The 20,048-nt window shown below is 38.9% G+C and overlaps 1 protein-coding gene across 2 annotated transcripts in view; it reads left to right on the top strand.

Annotated features, from left to right (window-relative positions):
• VCL (vinculin) overlaps nt 1-20,048 on the top strand; it is a 93,688-nt gene that overhangs the window by 13,998 nt on the left and 59,642 nt on the right. For both annotated transcript variants that reach the window (XM_081073611.1, XM_081073612.1), the window contains exon 2: nt 18,958-19,028. In XM_081073611.1, coding sequence (XP_080929737.1) covers nt 18,958-19,028 — 71 coding nt within the window. The remainder of the gene's footprint in view (nt 1-18,957; nt 19,029-20,048) is intronic.

Consider the following 20,048-nt stretch of genomic DNA (forward strand, 5'->3'; position numbering starts at 1 on the left):
TTTGAACTCTTACTTAGAAAAATGTTGGACTTTCATGTCTCAACAGTTTATATTTTCCATTTGGTAATTTCTTCTGCTCTTCCAGTTTGCTTAAGTATTTTAGTTATGCAGATGAGCTCTTTGACACGCTGGGCAGAAGACCTTCCGTGTTTCCCTGAAAATAAGACCTGATTTTATATTAATTTTTGCTCTAAAAGACGCAGCAGGACTTATGTTCAGGGGATGCCACCCTGGAAAATTATGCTAGGGCTTATTTTCTGGTTAGGTGTTATTTTGGGGGAAACACGATATCATCCTTATCAAATCTAAAAGATGTCAGCAATGATTTTATTGAAGTGGTGGATTAAACAAGTCATATCCATACCTTTTTGATCTCGTGGAAGAAAGAAAAATTGAATATGGTGGCTAGTAGCATGGATCTCCCTTTATAAATCTTGGGTGAAAACAGAAAGGAATGATTAAGTTGGAGCAGGAGCTCAAAGAAAGGTCTGTAAGGGAAGGACTATACTGGTCCTTGAACTCAGGTATGCCTGTATTTTTTAATAATTCCAATATGTATTCTAAGCTGGCATGGACAGATAACTATGCTGTTAAGATTTTATGCAAAAAACAGTAGGGGGATATGTTCCGAATGATCCCATTTTATATTATCCTATATGTGGAAGAGCATATACTAAAATGTGGTGGATTGAGTGGTGGGATTTCAGGTTAAAATTTTTTGTTTTGCTTGCCATAATTCATGTTTTTTCCCCTAACAATGTACTCCTTTTGAAGTAAAAAAGATAAGTCCTTTATTTCCCCATATCCTTTTGTTGTTATTGTTTGCACTATTCTCAGTACCTGGAATTACCCTTCCTCTCTTGCTGAAGTGGGCACAGTGTCACTTTCTCTGGGAAGCTCTTTCCAGGCTACTCAGTTGAAATGAATCTCTCTGCACTGTTTCCAGAAGGCTTGATTGTGTTTCTTATCATGAATTAAAGCTCCTTATGTGCATGTCTTTTTGCACCCCTTCTTCCTCTGACAGCCCCCTAGCTCGACTTGAGAGTTCTGGAAGGCACGTAGTGCGCCTGTAGACTGGGGTTACTTGCACTGGCTAGGTATTCGAAGCTGAATCGGTTGTATTTGCAGCATTGCAGGTTTTTTTCTTTTCCTCTTCTAGCGCAACAAAAGATAGATATAAATTCTGAATCACAGCCAGCAGAGTTATTTTAAAATTCCGAGGGCTATGATGTATGTATGTACACCAGATGAATACTCTTCCCTAATTTGAGAAGGCTGCTGAAAATTCTCTGGTGCAAAAGAAGCCATAAGTAAAGAAACATCATCCCTGAAACTGCCATGTCTATTGCATGTCTAAAACCAAAACATGAATGCTACGTGTTACCTGCTGTATACCAGGAAACTCTTATCTTTGAACTGGGAGCTCAACGTGGGCCGTTGGTCGCAAAGCTTCGATTAAAAGGCAGATTTCTCAATTAGTCTACTTGTAGTCAGGTACGGCCCTGATTGCCCTGAGGAGTGTGAATGCAAAATCACCTTTTGTCCCTTCTTGTCTGGAAATTGACTTTTTAAAATTTATATTTGCCAGATAAATAAACCTTTCTCTCTCTTTTTTCCCCCCAACTCATATTCCATTGCTCTTTTCTTCCATATCTTTTTTCTTCTTCCTCAAAGCTAGCAGTCTAGCTAGATTAGGCTTGAATATTATCCTTCATTGATGGTTAATGACTTATTTCTCACTCCCATGCATTACTGCCAAGCAAATCTCAGTACAGCTCTGATCTCAGCATTTTTTTGCTCAGAAACCTGTACCTCCTCCCAGTGACTTCTAAATTAATCTAAATACTTTAGCTCTTTTTTAAAGATTTGAATATATTTGACATATAACATTGTAACATTTAAGATATACAACATGTTACTTTGATACATTAATACATTGTAATATGATTGCCATTGTTACAATATTTATCGTACATAATTATAGTACAGTATTACTGTCTATCTTATTCTAACTCTTGAGGGCTATCACACCTTATCTACCCTTTCTGTTCTCATTTCTCTATTGAGTGGTGAAGTCAGCAAACTACAGCCTGTGGGGCAGATTTTGCACTGCCCAGGAGCTAAGAATAGTGTTTACATTTGTAAATGTTTGAAAAAAAAATCAAAAGTAGGGCAACCAGATGGCTGAGTTGGTTAGAGCACTGCTCTTAACCACGAGGTTGCCGGTTCGATTCCCACATGGAATGGTGGGCTGCGCCCCCTGCAACTAAAGATTGAAAAACGGTGACTGGACTTGGAGCTGAGCTGCGCCCTCCACAACTAGATTGAAGGAGAAACATTGAAGCTGATGGGTCCTGGAAAAAGCATACTGTTACCCAATTAAAAAAAAATCAAAAGAATATTTTGTGGCCCATGGAATTATATAAAATTAAAGTGTCAATATCCATACATAAAGCTTTATTGGAACACAGCCATGCCCATTCATTTACATATTTTCTATGACTGCTTCCACATGGCAAGAGTGTTGAAAAGTTGTGACAGAGACCATCTGGCTCATGAAGCCCAATATATTTACTATTTGGCTCTTTATAGAAAAAGTTCCCCACCCTTGACCTAGAGTCATAACTTTATAAAGTTCTAAATAGACCTCACAGATATTCAGATTCAACTCTCTCATTTGAAAAATGAGAAAACGTATTCTCAGACATAATGAACAATATGTTTAAGGCAGGTACCTTTGGCAGTGGAAAAGCCAAAATGTGACTCCATTGCGGGTCCTATCTCACCGTAGGACCCCTCCCGTGAAGCCTATACTAGCCCAGTGAGACTGCTTGGCGTTTCATGAACAAACTCCAGTCCATCTCACCTTTGCGTCTGTGCACGTGCTGTATTTCCTTCTATTTAAGGTGCCTTCTTCCCACTAGAAATTTTATCCATGTTTTAAGGCTCAGCTCAAATACCGTGTTTTCCCCCAAAATAAGCCCTAGCGGGACCTGGGTCTTACATTAATTTTTGCTCCAAAAGACGCATTAGGGCTGATTGTCCCGCTAGGTCTTATTTTTGGGGAAACAGTACTGAGGACTGCCCTTATTTCAGCAACTGATTGAGCTCTCTGTCGAGCAGTCCCCAGGAGGTGCTAAGTCCTACCTCCCTGTTGGCACTCATCAGAGTCATTTATGTAGTTCTGATGCTAATTCCAGGCCACACACTCCCTAACTGCATCCTTGTGTCACCTGAAGAAGTGTCACCTGCACATTGCCTTTCAGAATTCTCAGGACATAATTCAAAGAATGAGTTAATCTAAAGATGTTAGGATACAGGAGATGCCTTCAAGGTCTCTAGTTTACTTCTCTTTTAGTAAAAAAGAAAGAAAGAAAATATGGTGCCATTGAATGATATTTTTGGTGGACCAGCTATACAGAAGAATTCACAGGGTATTTACCTACACCATATCCACTTAGCCATCGATGAAGTATGTACACCCTGGGGAGAGAACTTGGATTTGTCCTAAGGAGGATTAACTAATTGTGTGATTATTATTTAAGTCACTAGTATATTATTGAAGCCTCTGGTATATTTATTAATGGCTACGTTGCGTGGTATATTTATTAATTGCTACGCTTGCATGCTAAGGTAGGAATTCACACTTTAAAATCAAATTCAACAATGAAAACTTTCGACATTCTCTCTCAGTCTGCAGGGATTCTCTGCTGACATTATGTCTTCCACATAAACTCTCAGTTTGAGGTGGTTTCCATTTATTACCCAACTATAGACTTGTGTTCTATGAACCATGAGTGAACTTGATATTTAGTAGGAGGACTGAAGATAAAAGGATTGTAGTTAGTTTAGTGTTTAGGTACTTTGCCAGCATTATCTCTAATGTTTTCCTTAAAACAGCAACAAAACTAAATAGGTGAAGAAAGCCCCATTATAGCGAAATTCCCTCAATTCCAACTAATTCTATTTCTTCCTTTTGCCCAACTGGGCATAAGTAATCTAAGATGGTGGAACCAGAATTTACTACTGGGTTTAGTTGTCTGTGGCAGCTGTTCAACATCAAGGCTGTAGTGTTGATGTTTCGTGTTAGTAAACAAGTGAAACAAAAAGAAATAAACTTACATTTCTGTGAAAGTCTTTCTCCTGATTAGACCAAGGTGCATCTAATCTATTAAAGTTAGGTGAAGAGCAGTGATAGAATACAATCTGCAAAAGGCACAAACACAGCCAGTGTTGATGGGGATGGTTGATAGTTCTTTATTCTGTCTGTACATCTTGGCCAGTCTGATCTGGATGTGCTGTAGCTGTTCTCTCATTTCACTTTTCAGCAAGTTTAAAACTGAGTCTGAACCATACGGAGAAGATTAGCATGACCCCTGCGCAAGGATGACACGCAAATTCGTGAAGCGTTCCATATTTTTAATAATGCAAATAAAAAGTTTTAAAACCTGGAAAAAACCAAAAAACAAATTGAGTCTGTACTCAGCCCATATGTATTTGCACTAAATTACATTTGTAGTAGTAGTTGAGAAGGAAAGGTAAAAGCCTTAAGAAGGAAAGCCTAAAAGGAAAACTTTCACGGTTTATTTAGTATAGGTGCCATAAAACAGTTTTTTTTCTAAGAGTGTTTTAATTGGTAGCCTTTAACCATTTGACACATGAGTATTACAAAATTTCCAGTTCTGGCTGCTTGTAAGAAATGTGTTTGTAGCTTGAGCTAAAAAATAAGAGTGGTTGTGCTGTGGCCCTAATTTAATGGGTCAGAGTGTCCATTACAGCCTGGAGCTACATTCGGTTACTGTACGAATAACCTCCAGTGGGCCAGCGGGATGCTCCTAATTAGGAGCAGCACTTGAAGACTGTTGCCATTGGGTTACTGTGTCAGGTTTTGACCACACCTGTTAAAAAAAGAAAAGGGCTACATTGGTGGTCAGTTCTGGTTTAATTTTAAAAGCTAGTTGCCAGTTGCAGCTAGGTTGATTCAGTTGTTCATCCCTAAGCAAGTAACAATTAAGGACATGAAGCAGCTGAAGCGCTAGAGAGCATAAACCTTCTCCTCTGTGGAAACCTTCCAGCTTCTGGGAAGAAAAACTAGAACAAACTAGACATCAGTTGGTTAGACTGCATCCTGATGGTTTATATCCGCCCATTGTGAGCTTGAAGTTTTTCTTGTCCTTATTGCCATTTAATAGTTCCATTGAATCATAGCATCATGCAATATTTCAGAACGACACTTTAGACATCATTGAATCTCTCTCCCTCATTTGAAAACAAATACAGTCAAGTGGTTTAGGATTAGAGCGTGGATGTGCTGATGTCAGCACCACTATGGGAGTGATTTTAGGCAAATCAATTAACCTCGGTGCTGCTACTCTTCACCTGTAAAATGAGATGAATGTACCTACCTCCTAGGTACCGTGGTAGGTAATGGGACCTACCTCCTAGGGTTGGTATAAGGATTTAATGAAGTACTAAAAAGCTCCTGACTTATAGCATGTGCTCAGTAAAAAACAAAACAACGTTTTTATAGGGGAAAATGGCAGTCACAAATGACTGCAGTGTACTGCAATGAAAGAGGGATAGAAAAAGGGACTGTTATCTTCCAGGCTGTTTTTGGTTATTTACACATATATTACATCCTTTAGCCCTGGGAGAGATTTTACTTTTCCCATTTTACTGATAAAGGAGTCTGAGGCTCAAAGACATTAAGTTACTGGCCCAAGGACACAGAGCTAGTAATAGCAGAGTGAGATGAGAGTCATTCCAAAGCCCCAGTTCCTTTCCCACTACTCCATGTTACCCAGGAAAGGGTCTAGGTCCCAGTTTTCCTAAGATAAAAACGGGTTGCTTTTCAAAAAATTCATTTCCAAATTGGGTTGGAGTTATTTTTCCATAGGGACAATGTTACAAATGGTGGTTACATACTCTGGCTTAACTATAAAAGCTACAACGTAATTGAAATTCTGCACATTTGTGAGCTAAAACTTAGAAAAAGTGTGTTTGCAGTTCTAGCTGTAGCAGAACTTTCTGCTGTAGCAGAAAAACCGAAAAAATAAGTATATTTTAAATTCTGTGGAGTGATAGTACTCTGAGAAAAGCAGATTTGGTTAGAAGATGGTGAGAAAGAAGATGGAGACTGTTTTGATGCTGGGGGAACCTCTGGGATTCTTTAATGGACTAAACATTTATACCTCACACAGAAACATCCTATGTTTGATGGCGCTTTGATGGTGTACAAAGCACATTCACATGCATTATTTCCTTATAACTATAGATGAGATAGATAGGATGGGTCGTAAAATTGATCTACTTTCCTTTTGCAATATTTAGCTTTCTTTTTTTTTCTTCATGTTTTTATCTATGATATTTTTTAAATGGCCTGTGGGAGCGCAGCTATTCACCTTAATAGAGCCAAAGAGGATTCGTGCATAGGTGTATTGAAGAGAGAATGAAAATGAAAGAATGAAGGTCTTCCTGAGTTAATTGTGCAGAAATAGAAGGAATTAGAATGGAATAGGTAAAGAGTTTGTGTGCAGATGTGAAAATGGCAGAGTTAAATGTTAACCTATTTCTAGTAACTGTATTTCTTGACCGTGTTACTTATTTCAGATGGCACTTGTTTTCTGAGCACTTATTACGTGCGAGTCACTGTGTGTCATGGCTATGAGGGAAGAAAAACTCCTACCACTAAGGAGTTGTTCTCCATCTGAAGCATCTACTAAAGACTACACTCAAATCATTCAGTGATCTTTTCCCCTCCCCCAGAATTTAGGAATATGCAATAGTTATTTAATTATGAAACTAGTGGAACTAATACTGAATTTCCATTAGAGTAGTCTTTTTAATAACTAAAAGAATTGGAAAAACTAAAGGAGATTGAGTGAAAAACAGTCCTTGTATTTTCCCATACTTATTACTTGCGTTCCAGTCACTGAAGGAAGAACTAAAGGTGAGAACGGAGGATCTTTATGTTCTTTTGTGCAGCGTTTACTTGTATGTGTTTGAAACCAGTACAGAAATCACTTTAAGGAGGGTTTGATAGACTCTACGTGAAGGTGGGAATATTTGTCACCTAACAATGTATATTGCTTTGCAATTTAGGAAGTGTACCTAAAACAGAGGAAATGAAGCCATGACTTGGCCTTAAACTCAAGTCCTGCAACTTTCTTAGAGGAATAACCTCTCTGGTCTTCATTTCTAAAGTGAAGGATTTGGTTTAGATTGCCAAATTCTTTTCCAGTCTGTGAAGTGGACGGAGCTATAGCTTGTGTTCCATTGAGAGAGTTGGGGAGAGAGTGGGTGGTGGAGATAAGTTCCCCGAGTTGATGACCTGCCTTATTGTTAAACTGGTGGCCATTCAGAGCAGGAGGGTAAGTGGTTATGAAGTCTACAGAAGAATCCTGAGTTGAGGGAGACAAGGAAGCATTTGCAAGTTGGAGGCCTGCCCACAGAGTTCACACATAGGGACCTGTCAGCATGGCTGCTCTGCTAACACTTATCTAGCCTTAACTGAGCTATTGAATTTCATATTGGGTTAGAAATAAACAGGCAGCGTAACTAGTTCTAAGGAAAGTATGCGGCATGAAATGAGCTTACTCGAACCTACCTGGTTCATCTGCTGTTTCCCCCATTTGATTGTGTTCTCCTTGATGTCCATTTAAATTAACTTTTTGACAGTTGGTCAAAATTTGAACCTTTTCAGAAAAACTGGTGTTTTCCCCATTATTTAATAGATTACATAACAAGAATATGGTTGATACATTTTAGAAATTTAGTGTATATTTTTCTGATTGTGAAGGCAACACATACTTAACTTTTTAAAAATCTGGAAAGTACAGAAAAGGATTAAGAAGAAAATACAAATCATCTGAAACTCCACTTTTCATGTTGTATTTTCCTCCAGTCATTTTTTTGCAATATGTTTATGGGATGTGAAATTATTAGTGAACTAGCTGAGGCATAAGTAAAATTTCTCGATACTCATGATATTGGGGAGCTTGCCTAATGCCCTGTGCTCATTAAGACTGAATCTTTTTGTTAAGTCAGGTGGCACAAACTCAAGATTCCTGCAGGGCCAAATAGATAACAAGTGAGTCAGGCCCATTACAGGACACTGGGGAGTGGTGGGTACAGTGTGGTAAATGGAAAAATGCAGGCCCTGATCGAAGAAAACTCCTACTATCTCCAGCTTGTTGTTGCCATGTGAAAACAGGGCCTCGTGTTACCACATTTCCCTGATAATCAATACAATCTGGAAATCTTCATTTCTTTTTATGGTGACATTTTGCATTTAAAAAAATACTGTGTAAGTCAAACAAAATAGGTCTGGGGGCACTTGATCCACACGCTGCCATTTTGTCACTCCTGACAGAAATGCTTCTAAATCTTTCTCATGGTTCTCACAAGAAGAACACTTTTGGAGAAGAAAATATTTAGAGGAGTTGGGTAAGGAATTTCCAAGAGAGGCTTCAGCAGCTTTTCACTCTGTATAAACACTGAGAGGGTTGCGTGGGATAGGAATGATCCCTGGGGATCAGGCAGTCACACACACGAGTGAAATGGTCTGGATAGTAAGATTATAGGGAGTGATGCAGAGAGTATATTCCCCGTATGGGACATGGGGGTTCCAGCAAATTGGTTCCTTGCTGGAATACAGACCTAACATGGCCAAATCTTTCGATATTTCAAGAGATGTCAGAAATTTGGATCTTTGTGAAATTTCTTGATTATAAAAAAAAGGGGGGGAGGGACCAAACAGAAACCACCCTTGGCCCAAATTCTGCACAAAGGCCAAGTTTGCGATTTGTGGTCTGGGTCACGGTTCCCTAAGTGTGTTCTCCAAGTCCCAGTTCCATCATGTGTTGTTAAAAAGTGAGGAATTCTTGGTCAACTGTATTTAGAAAATGGTGGGTTAAACAAAATCAAACAGATTTCCTGACTGCAGGTTATCTTAGATCCTTAACTATCCTAACGGGCCTTGTAAATTCCTAAGAAGAAAATCGTCCCTAGACCCTGCTCTCAGAGCTGTAGCTCCGTCTCCACATTTTCCTCACTGTCCCTCTTGTCTCTGAGAAGAGATGGCCTTCCTCCTGGTATAGGGTAATCTGTCTCCCTGCTCTCCAGGGACCTTGCTTCTATCCCTGCCTCTCCAGGGGCCTTGCTTCCTAATCAGCAGCTTATTTCCTGCCGCCTTTCCTGCAGGCTATCAACATGCATGCTCTTCCCCGATTTAAAAAATAAATAGTGACCCTTATACCATACACATACCAAAAATGAACTCCAAATAGATCATGGGCCTATGTGTAAGAGTTAAAACTATTAAATTCTTAGACTACCACGGAGGAGTTAAATCTTCACGATGTTGGTTAGGCCAAACTTTCTTAAACACTACAGCCCTGTGCCCCAGCATGGCATTTTGGTCAGTGATGGACTGCATGTGTGACAGTGGTCCCGTGAGATTAGAATGGAGCTGAATTTCCATCCCAATCAGTGAGCCACTGACCTGTTACAGCACAGAGGAGCTGGTCCCCTCGGTGGTACATATTCAGAGGGTGCTATGGCCCTCCCTGATCTAGCGTGATGGTCTTCGGCGTATATTACTGTAAGGTCTTTGTCGAAGACCTCAGATCCTGCACAAGGACACAGGTCCAGAGGAGCTAGCTTACAAGTATTAAGTGCCACTGTCACTTTAGTAAAAAGCTTTCTGTGGTGGTGTGGAGCCAGCCTGTCCCTGTACTTTGGAACTATTTCCAGGTTGTAATGATGTAAAGCACAGATAAGTTTTATTTCTTTCATCAATTCAACGCCAGAGAGCCCTTTGTGCCAGGTAGGGTCAATGGAACCAAAAACACATTTCCAAAGTAAAAATATTGAGTTCTCAGTTCTACACCCTCTGCATTTTAAACACTTTTAAAAGGAAAATAAATACCACACAGTTACTTAATCTAACCACTGCTCCCATATGCAACAGCCAAAAACCACACTGCCATGACTATCCCCTATGTGCTTTTATCTCTCCATGTTGACGTCTTATTTCTGCTGATCCTCAGGCCTCCTTTCACTCCCTCCTGACAGTCACTGGTATGCTGAGCGATGCCGTACCCGGGTGGTTTCTCCTCCATATTTCCAATCAATCCAGCCCCCATCCCTGTTCATCGGGCAGCATGGACAACTTTGATGTTCTATTTCTGACCCTGTGGGAAGGAAGCAGGGGGAGGGCCGTGAGGCAGTGTTTATAAAGTCTACAGCCGTGTGCAGTCATGTCCTTGGCCCTCAGTCACTCACCCTCACTCAGTGACTCACTCAGGCACCCAGTGCACCTTCCAGTCATACAGGCTCCATGGTAAGCGCTGTATGCAGGTCGGCCATTTTTTGTCTTTTAGACTATAGTTTTACGGTACTTTTTCCATGTGTAGATATGTTTAGATATACAGATACCACTGTGTTCCAGTTGCCTGGAGTGTTCCGTGACATACTGTACAGGCTTGCAGCCTAGGAGGGCAGTAGGCTGTAGCACCTAGGTTTGCGTAAGTGCACTCTGTGATGTTTGCACAGTGATGAACTCGCCTAGGGACACATTTCTCAGAACCTATCCCTCGTTAGTGATGCATGACTGGATCAAAAGCACAAGCAACAAAAGAAAAAGATAAAGTTGCCTTCATCAAAATTATAAAAGGACACCATCAAGAGAGTGAAAAGAAAACTCACAGACTGGGAGAAAGTATTTGCAAAAGACACATAACCTAATTAAAATATGAGGAAAGGGAATGAATAGGCATTTCTCCCCAAAGAAGAGATACACGTGGTCAGTAAGCACATGACAAGATGCTCCATGTCGTGAGCCATCAGTGATACGCAAATCAAAATTGCTGTGAGACATGGCGGCACTGGAACGGCTATAATTCAAAGAAAACAAAACTAAAAACAGATAAGAACATGTGATGTTGAGGATGAAGAGAAATTGGAAACCTCATCCACTGCTGGTGGGAATGTTCAGTGGTTCAGCCTTTTTGGAAAACAGCCTGGCAGTTCCTCAAGCCATTAAACAGGTTTACCATATGATCCAGTGATTCTGCCCCTAGATATATACCCAAGAGAAACGAAAACAAACATCCACACAAAAACATGTACCCCAAGGTTCAGAGCAGCGTTATTCGTAATAGCCAAAATGTGGAAACAATCCAAATGCCCATCAACTGATGAATGATAAAAGGTGGCACAACCAGACAATGGAATGTTATTTGGCAATAAAAAGAAATGAAGTACTGATCCATGCTACAACACAAAAGAAGCCAGCCACTACAGATCACATGTTGTCTGATTCCATTTATATGAAATATTCAGAATAGGCAAATCTGTAGAGACAGAAAGTAGATTAGTGGCCGCCTAAGGCTGCATGGGGGTGGGGAAGTGTTGGGAATAAATGAGGAGGGGACTGGTAATGGGTATCTTTTTGGGGTGATGAACATGTTCATAAATTGTGATGGTTGCCCAACTCTGGATGCACCAGAAACCATTAACCTCTCTCTGGCAGTTGATGTTATTGACTGTTGTTTCCCTTTCTTGAAACTCAATTTCTTTGGCTTTCAAGACACTGTTCTGCCATTCCCCCTGCCTGCCCCTCTCTCAGACATTTCCTTCTCAGCTCTTTTCAACAGCTTATTTTTCTACCAGCTGCTTATCCATTGGTGGTGTTGGGTGTTGGTTTCAGTCATTGTCTGAGGCTTTTAGAAGCACCTGATTGCTTGTTACTTTCCAATCTATTTCTTTAGCCCAGGCAAGTAAATGGAGGAACCACCTATTCAGTTGCTTATTGAACATTGACTTGTCTCCATCTACATATGCCATAAGTACTAGTTAGTTTCCCTCTCAGATCTGGATTTCCTACTATATTACCTGTACTACCAGGACACTTGACTTAGGAGCATCATCCTAGATTTCTCCCTCACCCTCCACATGAAGTGTCACGAAGATGCACGCATCTCTTACATCCATCCTCATTTCCATGCATACTGCTGCTTTAGTTCAACTTTCATGTATCTTTCACTAAGACTCTAAGCTCCAAGAGATCAGGGGCCATGTGTTTTCTTCATCACTGTCTGTAATACCCAGCACATGGTATGCTATATAGATATTTGTTGACTGAATAAATGAACTAACAAACTTTTTCTTCCTAGTTTTCTTCCCTCTGGTACATTCTTGCTGCTGAATTTTTCTGGTTGAAATGCAAACCTGGTAATGTCTTTTGCTTAGAACCATTAAATAATTTCCCATTGCTCCGAGAATAAAGTCTAAGCCCATTGCGTCCAAGGCCCTCCGTGATGTGGCCTCTTTCTGCTTCTCCAGCTTTCTATCCTCTCCACATCACCTCTCCACCCAATACCCTGTGTTCCAGCCACTTGGAGATGTGTTCCCTGAACTGGCCATACGTTCACATATGCTGCCCCGCGACTCACTCCTATTCCCCGTGAATCCCATTCTGGAGAACTCTTATCAGCTTTCCTAGAGTATCTTCTCTTCTGTGAAGCCTCCCTACCTCATTGATGCAGACCTGAAACTCGCATGCAACTCTATTGCGTGCTACACTGAGTAACAATGATTTCTTTATGCATTTTTTTGTCATGAAGGGCAAGGACTGAATCTTCCTTGCTTTTGTATACCCGTCACACACGGTGGTACCCAGTGCCTACCACATAGGAAGGAGTAAGTGCTTGATGAAGTGAATGAGTGAGTTGGAAATCAGCATAGCTTAAGAGTCCTTGTTTTTCTGGATATATGGCTTTTAAACACATGACTCTGGTGTATCATCTCTGCATGAAACAAAGGGTAGTGAGGGGGTGAATGGGTCCCAAGTCCATCACTATTGCAGGAAATCCATTAAAAGTGTTGCTGATGGCGGGTCACACACGTTATTATCGTTGCATGTCCCAGGCATGGTACTGGACACAGCTACATATCTGAATGGCTGTTCAGTATCATGGGTCGATGAGCCAGCCTAATACTTAGGCCATGAGGAACATTGACGTGGGCCAAGTTAAGTACAGGCAGATGGATGTACAGTCTCTTGTTCAGCCGCAATCAATCGGTCAGTCAGTTGGCCTTGCAGCTTGGCTCACTGTAACTTTAACTGTAAGTTAGTCTTATGTTTTCATTATTTGTAGCTTCTTGTCCAAATACAATGAGAACTTCTGTTGATTACCATCTCCTTGCTCCCTTTTGATACAATGCGGTATCGTTACCACTTACATTGTACAACTCGGTACACAAGCCCTCCCTGCTGTGTTTCTTATACTTGTATTCCTGTTTTCTTATACTTGATCGGCTAAGGGAGACATCTACATGAACATATTTTTTAGTCTGGAGAGTGACTTGAACCAGCCACGCTTTCTTTTGCTGGAAAGAAACCAAATCTCTTTTCTACATTACTGAACCAAATCGAGGAGATTGTGATAAAAGGAGAAATAATAACAACAGTGGAAGACAAAAGGCCTCTTACATAGAATTTTGAACTAAAGTCACAAATTGAACAAAAGATATTTAAATTAACTACTGAACAAAGTAAGAGCTCTTCAAAAGAAACAGGGCTTCCTGCCAAGCCCCTAGAAATGCCCCCAGGCCTTACTCTTTCACTGCCATTATTTCAGTTTATAAGTCTGAGGTTGCTTTCATTTCTTATCTCGTTCTCTTCCCAGCACCTAGTGGACACACAGCTGGCACTGGCTGCCTGTGTATCGAATTGAATGCACTTGGGCTCAAACGTTAGAGGCAATTCTCTGAAGAAGAAAATAAAAAGAGAAATAATTTTTAGTTGTGAATAGAACCAACAAATCTGAATTCCAGCAATGGAATAAACTTTGGGAAAAATAAAACATATTTACTATAAAAACCTGCTCAGAACTTAGACTGTAACTAAGACCTGTCTCTCTCTCTCTCTCTCTCTCTCTCTCTCTCTCTCTCTCTCTCTCTCTCTCTCTGTTTTAACCCTTTCACATAACATAGACTTGCTTCTCCCCCACCCCAAAGGGAATAAGATTAAATTAAAAAAAAATCAGACATCTACTTTAGTTTACTCTCACAACTGTAAAACACAAAACATATAAGAATTAAGATCTTTTAAAATGTGCATTTATTAATCATTTTATACCTGTCTTGTTCCCCAAAAGAATGTGAGGTAGGAAATGAGGACTTAAGGTAGAAACGATAAATTTAAAGGTGAATTTCCTTTATCAGACATCTAAAATGGAGTTTTGCCAAGAGGTGAGGAGACACCTAAAGAGATTACATAGTGTAGAAGAAATCCTTGGAAGTGCATGATTTCTTTAAGGTTACATGGCCATTTATTAGCTGAGCTGGACCTAGAAACCAAGTCACCAAATTTCCATTCATGCGCTCTTAACATGTATGTAGCAAAAAAGCATTTGGCTTCCTCAGCCAGGTGTTTTGATGACCTGGTGCTGAACGGGTTCGAGAGGCATTTGCCAAGATTCTTACTGACCTGCTTTTTTCCAAAGCTGTAGCCTACTTTAGGAATCATATGCTTCCTCCTACAAAGATTGACCTCTAGGAATGTTTTTCCACAAGCCAGGAAAATTCCTGCTAGTTAACAAAGAGCATTTTGTGAATTAATTCCTTTCTTAATCTTTCTATTCTTGTATATTTGGAAAAGATGGGTGCTAGAGAAACAGTCTGTTCTGGTGGTATGGGGAGAGAGGAGGAAAGTGCATTTCCTGTGATCTCCTGGTTGATGGCTTGAAAACGTGAAGCTTTGTCTTGGCTTCCTAGACAGGCTTTGCCAGTTGTTCACAAAGAGTAGATGCTTTTCTGGTCCTGCATATCTTTAGAAACTGGCTTCTTTGGAATTTCTTGATTTGTTACTTCGGTGATAGAATACCGAATTGGAAAGATCTAGAACAAAGGGTGAAAACCTTTGAATAAATGGGCAAGTCAAGTTATGTATTTCTCTGCCCTCACACGTGGCACAGCCCTTCCTAGGCTGACTTAAGCTTTCCTTTCTAGCCTCCTTGCCTCTGCTGAAGCCACACCCGCTGTCTTTCTTGTCAAGTCAATCATCTGAGCCTTTGTCTGTGCTCTTCTTTCTGCTTGGGCTCTCTGATCCCCCGCGTTTCCACACCTGGCAACTTCTGACTTTCCAGGCCCAACTCCTTTCTTTTATGAAGACACCACGTAGCAAAGGCAACAAATGAAGGTTAATCTAGCATCTGTGTGAACAGTGGATTGGAAGAAGGAGGAGTTTAGAGTCAGGAAGACCGGTTTTAGGAAACTTAAATAGAAATCCCCTAGACCTGAGCTGTCCAATAGGGTAGCCACTGGCCACATGTGGCAATTTAAATTAAAACTATTTAAAAGAAGCCAAGCTGAAAGGGCAACATGCTGTATGATTTTAACTAGATGACATTCTGGAAAGGCAAAACTATGGAGACAGTAAAAAGATCAGTGGTTGCCAGGGGTTTGGGGACCAGGAGGGAGAAATAGGCAGAGCACAAGATATTTAGGGTGGTTCTCTGTGTGATACCATAATGATGGGTATATATCATTGCATGTTTGTCACACCCACAGAGTGTACAACACCAAGAGTGAACCTTGGTGTTGTAATGTAAACTGTGGACTTTGGGTGACGATGACGTGCCAGTAGTTCATCATGTAGTACGTCATGATTGATACAATCCATGAGTTGTAACAAATGTACCACTTGGCTGGGAGATACTGATAATGGGGCAAGTTATTGCTGTGGGGGCAGGAAGTGTATGGGAAATCTGTACCTTCCCCTCAATTTTACTAACCTAAAATGGCTGTAAGTAAACGAAGTTATCATTTCAAAATTTAAAATTAATAAATGAGTTAAAATTAAAGTAATGGTTCAGTTCCTCAGTTGCACGAGCCACACGTCAAGTGCTCTGCAGCCACAGGAGGCGAATGATTTAAATAGAACAGGTCCGTTATAACGAAGTTCTGTTGACAACGTAGCCAAACATCAACTTCCCAAGGGAAAATAGCATTCATTCGACATAGTCATGTTTTATGTGTTGCGCCCTAAAACCTGGACACCGTTCATCGTACCTAATTCTTGACTGAGTATAGTGAAGGTCGGAGTATCTGTGGATACTGTCCCTGCAAGTATGACTGCTGCTTAGACTAAGACATCCGAGTTAGTGCCCATCGCTTAAATATTTACAAATAGCTTTTAAACAAATAGCCCTTGAGTGTGTTTTTATTCTCTATGTCTCTTTCCCCACTTATAATCTACCCTTAGAAAAGAGACATAAACTAATTCAATCAAATTCATTCTTCAGTAATTACCTCTACTGGGGTCAGAATATTTGCTCTTTGCAAAATTGCTTGAATGGTTTTGCCTGCTATACTCATGATTGTTTTATCTTTTCATGATATATCGGTCTTCTAGCATTGCTTCCTGTGAAGACATTTCACTGAATTGACCTACAAGTCACGTTTGATTTTTTTGTTTCCCTCAGTCCACTCCCCACCCTGCACCCCACCCAGTCTAAGAGCAAGTCCTGTTCTTCCTCCAAAAGAACTAATTCTCATTTCCACTTTCACGTCTTATTTTAGGTCACTGCCATCTTTCCTCAGGACGACTGCAGTAACCTCCTAACTGGCCCTGCTTTCCCTTGCCCACTAAGATCACTTCTCTATAACAGACAACATGACCTTTTAAAAGGAAAATCCGATCTTGTCAATCTCTATTTAGCACTCCTGCTTCCTATTGTACCAAGAAAAGATCCCAAAACACCTTGACCTGGCCTGAAAGGCTCTTTGTGTCCTGGCCTTTGCTTTTTCACCCAACCTCGTCATCACACATTCCGCTTCACTAAGCTTCAGCCTCTCTCGCCTCCTTATGGTTCCTTCGTGTGTATGTATGTGCGTGTGCGTAAAATAAAAGGACTCTCCATGTGTCTAAATGTGAATATCCTTCTAGGCCCTTTATACTTAGTGTGAACTAGTGACTGGCTGAACATCATCTTTTACTTCATGAAATCATGGCCCACAGCTTTTTGAATGGTTGATTTTAGTTGGAAAATACAGTGAACAATACATCTGGAAATATTCTGTCATGGTTTGATCTGAGAAACTCTACAGAACCAGCTGCTGATTTAAAAGGCTTTTATTGTGATACAGACAGTCGATTGTCTACAAAAGCACTGGCTATGACACAGTGGGGGGTGTGTGTGTGTTGCTCTTTCTCGGCTATTAATTTGAGAGAAAAAACTTGTACTCATTAACTTATGCATGACTTCTATTCCCTGAGAATAGTTTATTGTGTTATTTTCTTTAGCTGCTTTCTTGTGCATTTAGGGATTTTTCTTACTCGTTTTTCTTCTTAAACCCAATCAAAAGCTAAATGGTTAAATAGTAGGATTGAGATACTGTCCATTCTGAGTTTATAAAATTTCACTGATTTCTGCATTAAAATGTGGTTTATATTTATGATTTAACACTACTAGGTCGCTTTATATTGATAAAATTGGTGAATTTCATCATTCACTCTATTAAAGATTACTTCTTCTACAATACTTTATAATATGTGATATAGTGAAAGAAACATTGACATCTAAGCCCTACATAGGAATAATTTTGAAGCACGTGAGTGTGTACCATTTATGGTATAATAAATATATCTGCACATACACACAATCTAGTTAGTGTGACTTTTAATATTCCAATATATTTTAAAATTTTTGGCCATTACTATTTAGAAGGTTTATATAAAATAACAGATAATTACTAAAATTATTAAGTAGGAAATAATTGTACCTAAATAGCCCAGGTAACATTTTATTAGTTTTTAAATTACAAAAAGTCTGTGTTCGTATTCCAGAAAATTAGAAAACAGGAAATATAGATACAAATTAACTCAAAATTTCCTAAGAATTAATACAACCTCTGCTAACATATTGTTTTATATTCTTTCACTGTTTTACTTTATACGTACATTTTTTTGGTTTGTTTTAATCATGGTGTATTTATTATTTTTGATTCTTTCTTTTAAATGAAATATAATGTCATAAATTTTCCCATAGTGCTGAGACTTTATAACCATTGTTTTAATGGCCCCATAGTACTAAATCTAAAGATACATTTTAATTTACTTAACTGTTCCTCATTGTTGGATAAGTTATTTAAAAAATGTTTTAGCTTTCATAACAAACATGATAGTGAATATTTTTGTGAACATTATTATTACCACATTTGGTATTATTGCTCATAGGGTATATTCTCATAAGTGGAATATCTAGGAAGATAGGACATTTTTTAATGTCTCTTAACATTAACAAATAATTCTCTGGAGAGACTATCACAGTTCACATTGCCACTAGCGTGGTGTAAAACTGTCTATTCCATTGCAGCATTTAGTATTATATATTTTTATTTTTAATTTGCAACGTAAGTATGGAAAAAATTGTGTTGATTACTAGTGAAGTTGTGTATTTTCATATGTTTTGTTTCGAGTTTCAGAGTCATAATTGTTTCACATAGTTTTCCCAGTTCAATAACATAAATTTTTTTCTGTATAGACATTTTAGCCCACCCAACTTGATTCATATATTTCGTGTACTCTTTTAGAGACATAGCCATTTGTCAGTTAAGCATACACACATCAGACATATATGTACTCAATGATGAATTTTTCTTTTTTTCCACCGTGTTCAACGCTGTTTTCAATTTAGTTGCTCTAGAGAAGGGTTTATAGGTTATGTGTGTACTCCATATTGTTATTCAAGTATATTGTGGAAGCATAATAAATATGTGGAAGCATATATGGGAGCAATCTTGATAATTTCAAAATATCCAGAAATTTGCTTTGAATCTGGAAACTTCAATGATAGATTTACTATAAAGTATATATTTTAAATATGTTTAAATAATAGTTTTAAGTATCTGGTAATGTATATTTGAATTGTGAATCTTTTCCCTCTGTAGGTCGGAAAAGAGACTGTTCAAACCACTGAGGATCAAATTTTGAAGAGAGATATGCCACCAGCATTTATTAAGTGAGTAATTAAAACATTCTTATGTTGCTAAGCAAAATAATCCTCTTCTTAGAAAAAAATGTAACTGATTCCAGGAGCAATTTTTTTTTTTTTTAATATAAGGCTGTGTTTACAATTGAAAGTAAAATTTTTCATCTTTCAACACATCGGTTTTCTACTATTGATTTTATTCATTGGTGTTAGGCATTTTTAATGTAATTATTTTGAATAAAACCATGACTTCTGAGTTTTGTTTTTGAGAATGGAAAGGATTCAGAAACATTCGGACCTTAGCATGCATGAATCTAAATTACACACTAAACACCTCTGCTGGGAATAAGGGAGTAATAAACTTAAAAAAAAATTATTGTAATGTATTTCAATAGCATTTTAAATGTAAGTTACATTTACAAATCAATTTTACTAATTTTCCTATAAATAATTTTCAGACATTTTGTTTTATCCTGCATAAAAGCAGTGATACTAATTTTTGAATAGTTAAGACTTCTCAGGTTCTTGATTATATTGTCTTTGATTAATGGCTTTGATCCATATGGCAGTCAAATCCTAAGTAAAGGCAAGGGCTGATACATAACACAATTTTTTTAAAAAGTAGAACCTCTACAAGTCAGTAAGAATGAGATAAGTATTCAGTTACACAAAAAGGGGCAAAAGATTTGAATAGGCACTTCAGAACAGGAAATCCAAATAGCCAATAAACCCATGAAAAGATACTCTATCTCATCAGTCATCAGAGAAATTCAAAATTATTCTATTATAATAGGATATCTGAAAATATCAGTTGTTGCTGAGAATGGGGAGTAGTTTAAACCCTTATACACTGCTGTTGGGAGTGTAAATTGGTGTAGCCACTTTGGGAAAGAATTTGGCATTGATAAAGTAGAAGATAGGCAGTTCCACCCCAGGTATGTTCCCTAGAGAAACTTCTGCCTGTGCACATGAAGATCCATATCCAAAAATACTGATGTCGCCATGGTTCATGAGCCCCGCTGGGCTATCTACAGTAGCATGGATAAAAAC

Source organism: Rhinolophus hipposideros, assembly GCF_964194185.1.
Source record: "Rhinolophus hipposideros genome assembly, chromosome: 15".
Classification (NCBI taxonomy): Eukaryota; Metazoa; Chordata; class Mammalia; order Chiroptera; family Rhinolophidae; genus Rhinolophus; species Rhinolophus hipposideros.